General features: G+C 36.3%; 1 protein-coding gene across 1 annotated transcript; it reads right to left on the bottom strand.

The window, feature by feature from the left end:
- Window positions 1–5,720: 5,720 nt before the first annotated feature.
- LOC129951223 (uncharacterized) lies at window positions 5,721–7,313 on the bottom strand. Its single transcript, XM_056063269.1, has one exon. The coding sequence runs from the start codon at window positions 7,311–7,313 to the stop codon at window positions 5,721–5,723; it is 1,593 nt and encodes a 530-aa protein (XP_055919244.1).
- Window positions 7,314–9,500: the final 2,187 nt, after the last annotated feature.

Below are 9,500 nucleotides of genomic sequence, written 5' to 3'. Positions count from 1 at the left end.
AAGTAAGAAACAAACAAAATTATTGTAATTTACTTGAATTCTAAAATTAAGCCAATAAAGTCTTCAAATTTTATATAAAATCATTGTATATATTTATACACTTCGATTCAGAACTCATTAAAAAGTATTTAAATTTGTATATTTAGAAATAAGTGAACATTTAATAAAGTTGAATAAAAATAAACAAAACTGTTTGATTTTTAATTATTTTAAAAGACGTAGATAACTTAAAAAAGGGAACATTTCAGGCCAGAAAAGTAAATCATAATAAGTAACATCATCTGAACTTGAAAAAAAAATTCTCTTGAATTGAAATACTTGTACACCTATACCATTTTATTTATAGGGACTTATTTTACCATACATTTCTTTAATTACATTATCAACTATTATTTTGAAATTTTCGTTGGAAATTATTTGATCAAATTGAATTGAATTAAAAATTCAAAAAAATTCTGCTATTAAGAAGTCACTAGGCTTAGAAATAAACAACAAGAAGACCCTCTTAATTGCGCCAACTAACAAACGCATCAATATCCTGAACATTTCATATAAGATCCTTTTTTGCCATATTATGTGAACGACTAAAGACTTTCGCCAAAAACCTGATAAGTGAGGGCTTCAGAGCAAGAAGGTTCACCATTGACCACATTACGGCAAGTCTTCCAAAAAACCGAGAAACTTCAAATCCGTTTATCAAGCGTCAACACTGTAGGCCAAAGGCCATATTGACATAATTGGAAGATCAAAGAGTGATGTCAGTGGAGCATTGCCACGGAAGTAAAGAAGATGGGGTTTTCGGTCAATTAGGGCAATGTTACCATGGGCAGCTTTAACTTTAAGGTTGTTCAAGACTTTGTATACCTAAAAACGCTATAAATTGAGCAGTAAAGTTCTCTCTCGAGCATCTTAAATCAACATCTATAAGACACTCACTAACCTAATGTTTTGGGAGACAAATTCTTCGGTCGAGTTTGGAACTGTCTGCATAGATGGAGAGTGGAAGAGAAGATACAACGACGAACTGTATGGGGAATAAAAGTCCAAAGACTAAGATGGCTTGGTCATATAGAGCGTATGGACCCATGGTCCAGCCCGAAAGATAATCGAATCCTTTACCGAGGAACGGCAGCGCAGTAGAGGAAGACAGCGACTCAGAAGGAAGAGAAGAAGATCTCAACCAACTTGGCGTGATAAACTCGAGACAACTAGCTAGGGACCGAACTGGCCGAAAACGCATGTTGGTTAAGGACCAGGTTGGCCCGGACTAAAGCTTCACCTTTGGTGAGTAGGTAAAGGCTTAGAATTTTCTATTTAATGCAAATGGCTACGTTCAAAGGCAATCTGAAATTAAATTTATCACAAAAGAGGTTCTTTGAAATTGATACGAAAATATTTACTTTAAACGGTTTTTCAATGAGATTTCATTTTGAATATTCTTTTATTTGGGCAGCTGTCATTTTTGCGAAATAATTGCGTTTACTGCGTAACAAAAGAAATTAGGCATGGAAAACGAATCTCAAAACTCTGTCTCCAATCAAGGTCTCTTTTTATGTTGAACTCTTTAACCAATTTAAGTCTCTTTCTAATTTTTTATATGCTTGTTATGTTATTGATGTGGGGAATTCTTTGAAAGAGAATCCTAAAAAAAATTGGAATTTTGTAAACTCAAAGAAAAAATCAGATGGTTTTCCAGTTAACTTCACCTACAAGAACCTTTCGTTAGATAAAACTTTTGATATCTGTAACGCTTTCGCAACGAATTTTCTTGAGTCATTTGTTAATAGCCCTCAAAAAGTTGATGAAGTATATTTTCATAATCTTCACACTTTTTCGCAAACTAGCTGTAGTCACATACCTGTGCTACAGAGTACGGTCCTTGATCTTTTATTTGCGTTGAATGATGACTGCTCAGCCGGACCTGATGGTATTCCCCCAATAGTACTTAAAAAGAGTAGTAATGCTTTAGTTGAACCCCTTACGTTTTTATTCAAACTTTCTCTAAAAGCAGGCAAATTTCCTAGTATATGGAAGAAGTCATTTCTAAAACTAATTTTCAAGAAAGGTAACAAGTTGGATATAAGCAACTACAGGCCCATTGCAAAGCTTTCTTGCATTCCTAAAGTATTTGAACAAGTTGTTTGTGAAAGCGTATCATATTTTAGTAAAAATATCATTTGAGAACAGCATCATGGTTTTGTGAAAAAAAGATCAACCGTTACTAATCTCCTCACATTCTCAAACATATGTTCAAAGCGATGTATTGTCATGTCTACGCTCAAGTGAACTTCTCATTTTTGCTGACGATATGAAGATTTTCAAAATAATAAAAGTCCACCCATGATCGTATTCTTTTACAAGCCGACATTGATAGTTTCACATTTTGGTGTGGGAAAAAAAGCCTTTTACTCAACCCTTTAAAATGCCAGACGATAACTTTCACTAAAAAACTAATCAGTAACGTATTTGGCTACTGTATATCACAGCAAAAAGTCTGTCGGGTCTCCACATTTAAAAATTTAGGTGTACATTTCTGTTCTAGCTTAGAGTTTACACATCACATCAATTTTATTGTTAATAAGGCAAGTTCTATGCTTGGTTTTATAAAACGTTGGGCAAATGAGTTCAATGATATATATGTTACCCTTTCTTTGTATAATTGCCATGTTCGTCCTCATCTTGAATATGCTTCGCAGGTATGGACTCCCTATTACGAAATTCAAAGAAAACGTATTCAATTCAAAATAATTTCATTCGTTTTGCCCTAAAAGGTCTTCCCTATGATCTGCCTCCCTATGAACATCGTATTCGACTTCTTCAAATGCAATCTCTCCATCAAAGGCGTGTTAATAATGACTTACTATTTTTTCATCAACTTATTAATGGTGAAATTTATGCACCTTATCTTGTGTACATTTGAATTACCGGGGCGGAACTCATCAGCTGCGCACATTTGATTTTATACATATTGACTTCCATAGAACTAACTATGGCAAGAATGAAGCTTTAAGTCGAATGAGCATTTTTTATAACTTAAACTGTTCATCGATAGATTTAATTTAAATAAGGTGGCATTCAAATCATTGTTTAGAACCAGTGCTCCACTATCGTAAACGTTCTCATTTTATTTTTTGTTCTGTAATAGTTAAATGCTAATTTTGTTTTGTATTTTGTGCGTGTGTTAGACTATATTTGTATTATTTTTTACTAACAACTAACACATGCTTTTAAGATGAGCCTCTGATCGTAGTTTGACGCTTGCTACAAGCTTACTACTTTCTGAAATTTTGAAGTGTAAAAAAAAGCATATATTTTAATACTTTCCAAAAGTATTTTATTTTAATTTTTATTTTTCTTTATTTTATACAAAAAAATAGTATATCGGCAGGAATGAAAAAGATGACTTTTCTTCTCGACTTCCACTTTTTGAATGCCCTCGTTACGTTATTTCAATTTCTTTTGAATCAAATACAACGAGCTATCCTATTGGGAGATAGAACGAGCGATCTCATTGGTCGGATAGTTCGGATCCTTTTTGACAGTTCGAATTCGAAACAAAAATAATAGGACATTTACATGAGTCAATTTTCATATCATATTACTATAGTGTTACATCATATTAATTATTATGGTATTACAACTCGGCCGATCTGACACCAAAATCGACCTCGATCATATTAACTTTATTATCCTTAAAACTACTAAGATTCTAACAAGTGTTGCCCACATAAAGTTGCGTCGGATCATTCGGTGCACTACCATCTACCATCCATTTTCTCATACGCGAAGCCTCAACAAGCCATCGTAGGGTATTTGGGTGATCTGACAATTTTCTATATCTCTAATGACATACCGGTCGTGTGGCAGAACCTTATGGACAAGGTACGGTCCGCGATAATTCGGTATAATTTTTTTATTGGTACCGACAACCGTGTCTACATTACGTATTACAACAAAATCACCTTCGGAGTACGTCTTCGCGGGTTTACTGTGTGTTAGGAAGTAGTTCAAACTGTACTCTTGTGATTTAACAATAGCGTCCGAGGCAGATGCTCTCATCCCTTCCAAGTCACGTTCTGAAGTTGCAACTTGTTTCTCTTCAAGATATTCTGTCAATTGATCAACTAATTCACCTCTTTGCTCTACACCGAACAGCAATTTACTGGGCGTCTCTTTTGTAGTGGAGTGTATGGTGTTGTTTAAACTCTTTTCAACACGACTTAACATAACAGACCAGTTAGCGTGGCTTACCGGCTCACTTATTTTACTAAGCATAGACTTAATGACTCTGTTTACACGTTCCACTTGCCCGTTTGCTTGTGGAGACGCGACAGCTACTTTAACATGAGTTATCTTATGTTCCAACAGGTAAGCATCAAATTCAAGGGATGTGAAACACGAACCTCGGTCTGTTATGACGCGTCTTGGACGGCTATAATAACTAAAGTATTTGTCCAGGCAAGCTTTAACTTCTCTAGTACTCGTGGAATTAACTGCGTACAACCGCACATACTTTGTAAAGGCATCGATGACTACTAGAATATGTTTACGCTTCGAATTTATAGACGGCAAGGGACCGAAATGATCCAAATGTATAGTATGGAATGGGACTGGTTCCTTAGGGATACTATACAAATTATGCTCGTTTATACGAGCAGGAGCTGAGCACATTATGCAGCGAATACAATTTTGTATAAACTTTTCAACTTTCTCCGTCATTTTTGGGAACCAATAATTTTTCTTCAACTGATCGCATGTCTTCCCAGCGCCTAAGTGACCAATTTTTTCGTGAATTAACCTAATCACATTGCCCTCCATCTCGTTTGGAACGAATAGTTGCAATACTCCAGCATTATTTTTCCTAAAAACTAACCCATCCACTAGATCGTAACCTATTACCGCTTCTTTCTCTAACTGTTCTCGCAGCTGTTTTATAGTCTTATCACGATTCTGAGTAACTTGAATTTGAAAATCTATCTCATCAGAATCTACGGCATGTACTACGCTACAGTGACAATCGGGGATTTCAAAATTTTTGCTTATAGCACCACATAAGGATCCTAAAGGATAAGCAGTCCCAGCGGTATGGCAGCGACTCAATGCATCAACGTGACCCATATTTACACCCCCTCGATGCTGGATTGTATAGTTATAATTCTCTAACTCTAATGCCCAGCGGCCAATTTTTCTATTAAGTTGTTTTTTTTAAGCGTCATTATCAAAGAGTTACAATCCGTAACGATTTTGAAAGGGATTTTGTCTAAGTAGACATCAAAACGTCGTAGGGCATATATAACTGCCAATGTCTCTAATTCGAAGCTGTGACACAGCGCTTCAGAAGCCGTTGTGGCTTTAGAGAAATACATCACTGGATGGAGTTTTCCATCTGATTGTCGCTGCAAAAGCACAGCACCAAACCCAGCGGAACTCGCATCACAATGCAATTCAGTTTCTTTCGTTGGGTCATAGATAGAGAGAACCGGTGCCAAAGACAGTCTTCTCTTTAGCTCGTTAAAAGTTTGCTCACATTCATCAGTGAAAACAAATTGGACCCCATAATGAGTTAGTCGTTGTAAGGGCTTAGCGATTCTAGCATAATTTGGAATAAACTTATTAAAATAAGAGAACAAACCCAAACACGTTTTCACTTCTCTCTGATTTGACGGCACCGGGTAATCCCGAATGGCTTCTACATGTGAGTCGCTTGGACATATTCCCTCTTAGTTCACGCGGTAGCCTAAATATTCTATATCATTGTAGCCAAATTTACATTTACTCAACCTCAGTTCTAAACCACTTTCCTTCATTCGTCGTAAAACTTTAGCCACTAACTGCAAATGTGATTCGAAGTCAACTGTCCCTACAATGATGTCATCCATATAGATGATAATTAAACCATCATCGATCAGGTCTCTGAAAATGTTATGAATGTACCTCTGAAAGACGGCCGGCGCATTCTTCAAGCCGAATGGCATACGCATATACTCAAACTGCCCATACGGTGTGACAAAGGCCGTATACTTTATGGAATCGGGTGCCATTTTTACATGGAAAAAACCATTTCGTAAATCGAGAGTCGTAAAATAATTTTTCCCTCCTAAGTACTCTATACAATCTTCAATTAGAGGCAATGGGTAATTGTCTCTTACGGTCAATTTATTTAACGGACGATAGTCCACACACTTCCGAATTTCACCGTTCTTCTTTTTTACTAAGACTACTGCAGAAGCGTACGGGGAATCACTTGGCCTAATAAAATTTTTTGCTAACAGGTCATCGGTAATTTTGCGTAATTCGTTTTTTCCATAGAACGATAAACGACGACGTGGCAAGCAGTGAAAAGGTGTGTCGCTAGTCAGGCTTATACACATTTCGTAGTCATATGGTTTAAACTTAATTTGCTTTGCATTCAAATAGTTACTTCTAATCGTATCTTGTAGTGCCTTAAAGTGCTGTTTACTCAGAACAGGATTAACATCTACCTCGGACGGCATCACTTCTATTTCGATTGACATGAAATCATTTAAAATTGTATCATCTGGCACTACATGTAAAAATACATTCCCGCAACGATTTTTGAATTTTATTTCGGCTTTGATTGTTCCGTATGTCATCAGTTTTTGTTTTCCAAGACCGGTATACTTTGACTTGACAGCAATATTCGAAATATTATTCGGCGTCGGCACATCAGATTTGCGTATGAAGTTAGTTGGACTACCGGTGTCAAAAAGAGATAAACATTCCTTAAATTCTCTGCGCTTAACTTTATTACTACAGTAGGCAACACTTACCAAATTAATAGCATATACAGCACTTCGAAAATCGTCAAGATCTTCATCTTCTCGACAACTAGGGTGGCTTCGTTCATCAGTGGCATCGGCAACAGCAGCGGCGGTATTTTTCACTGGCTTCATTTTCTTCGGGTTGGGACAACTTCGGCGGTCATGTCTGATCTTCCAGCACAGGAAGCAGCTACTGTCTGGTCGCTTTTCGTACGGGCATTTGCTCTGGTAGTGTTCCATCTGCGTGCAGTTGTAGCAACGGACTTCTTTTGCATCGGTTGCGTCAGCTTTCATATTGCTTTTGGTCGTCGGTGGTTTTTGTCTTATGGTGGCAGCAGTGACATCGGGTTTAGCAGCAAGTCGATTGGAACGCCGCTGTTCGTACAGGTCTAATGAATTTTTAAACTGATCCATCGTTCGTGCGTTCATTAGGAGGTGTGACTCTGGTGAAGTGTCTTGCATTCCATCGATGATGAAACCAATCAGTTCGAATTCGTCAATAAAGTTGCAGCGGGAGGCCATATTTTCCATTTCTACACGTACCGGCGGATGTTGTCCTTCTTGTTCCACTTGTGTTTCATAAGCATCTGGTATATTTCGTTGCGGCCAATTGTACGACCAAATTCTTTCAGGAGTATTGCCTTCAGTTCGCCATAATCGAGTGCATCCTTGTTGAGGAGCAGCCTAGCAGTGCCAATCAAGGAATTACACAGAGACGTGTAGCGAAATAGGTCATCTGCGCAAACCATATTCATAACACTCTCGAAATTCCTCAAAAAGTCGTGCACATTGTAGGCCCTGGATTCGCCATCAAACTTAACGATGGCATGTTCGATGTCTCGAAAAGTCAGTCGATATGTTGATGCTACGGATGGCGTAGAATTTTGCGTAGCAAATAGTGTAGGTTGTAGCTCAGCTTGCTCCAATCTGGCTATCGATTGCTGCAGTATGAGGACTTCGTGGCGTTTGCGTAGGAGCATTAATTTGTGGTCGAGTTCGGCCTCGGTTTCCTCATTTACAGCAGGCTCCTCGGGTGGGTCTTCAACTTCTGCTCTCTGTTGGGCGTCGGCATACACTTCGTCATCGGCTGGGAGAGTTTTGGCAGCTATGACGTAGAGATTTTTGTACATCTGCTTCAGCCGGGGGAGACTGATTGTCGGAGGCACATCAATGCCTGCGCCTTTTAGCGCTTCTATCATGTCCCCCTTTGTCTTTTGTTGGTCGGCCATGGTGCAGAAATTGTTTTATGTAATTTTCGTTTTGTTTGTTAGATACTTGGTTTTTTTTTATTATTAATAGGTGAATATACCCCACATCTGATATTTTAATACTTTCCAAAAGTATTTTATTTTAATTTTTATTTTTCTTTATTTTATACAAAAAAATAGTACATCGGCAGGAATGAAAAAGATGACTTTTCTTCTCGACTTCCATTTTTAGAATGCCCTCGTTATTTCAATTTCTTTTGAATCAAATACAACGAGCTATCCTATTGGGAGATAGAACGAGCGATCTCATTGGTCGGATAGTTCGGATCCTTTTTGACAGTTCGAATTCGAAACAAAAATAATAGGACATTTACATGAGTCAATTTTCATATCATATTACTATAGTGTTACATCATATTAATTATTATGGTATTACAACATACCCTTTTCTTTACAAAGAAATTCACATATGAAATGATTTATTTAAAAAATAATAGTAATAGTTTAATAAAAGGTTATTAGGAACAAAACTATTTTTGAAACTGACTATCGTTTTTTGTTCTTTTAGGCTAAGCTTCTTACGATAGCTCTGAAAAAAATTAACAGACAAGTTCATAAGTCTATTGTAATAATTTTTCAGCAAGTCAATGTTAAGATTTTTCAACAATGGTTAGAGAAACATAAATAACTAAAAAAAAATCAAATTGAAAATCATCATACGATTCGTAATCACAATTTTTAAAAATTTGGTAAAAAGGTGAAGGTGGAAACTAACTTTTTGTTCAATGTTCCCACATGGGTTTTAACATTTATTGCAAGTAATTTAAAAAAAAACACACAAAACTATGCTAAAAAATTCAACGAAGATGAATTTGTTAGATGTTTCCTTAATACGCTAAAATATACTTAAAGATGTAAGGCTTTAATATCCTTTAAATTCTTAGAGCAACGATTATATTTTTCCTCACTAAATAAAAATTGATAATTAACAAAATACATCCTTCAAAGAAATTGTTTGGGACTCGTGAATTTAATTTGTAGTTTAACTTTTATCAAAAGTGTATTGGATAGTTATGAGCTGAATACGTCCATCATAAGTGGGATGTTAGGAGGCCAGTAAGAAGTCTTTTTGTGAGGTATTCAGATTGAATTGATCCTTTTAAAAAGATGTCATTAAATCAAAAAAATCATTTTGCAATTTCAAACTTGTATTTTTGTGTTAAGCTTTTAAGTTCAAGAGACATTTTTGAGTTGTTACAAAAAAAACCACTGAAGAAATAAGTTCAGAATTTAGGTTCAGGTAGTCCAAAAATACTCTCTTAGTGAAAATCTTGCTCTATTGTTCACTAGTTGGACAAAGTTTTTGTCTACCGTTCGGCATTCAAAGTTGAAAAACTAGCCTAAAATATATGACTTCCATGAACCTCTTTCGATTCCGTTGTTCTTCCGGGAGTGTGTGCAATACAATGTTCATTTCATTTCCTTTTGCGACGAATAAAATTGATAAAAT

Source organism: Eupeodes corollae, chromosome 1 (genome assembly GCF_945859685.1).
Source record: "Eupeodes corollae chromosome 1, idEupCoro1.1, whole genome shotgun sequence".
In the NCBI taxonomy this organism is placed as follows: domain Eukaryota; kingdom Metazoa; phylum Arthropoda; class Insecta; order Diptera; family Syrphidae; genus Eupeodes; species Eupeodes corollae.
This window is presented reverse-complemented; position numbering and strand designations above follow the sequence as displayed.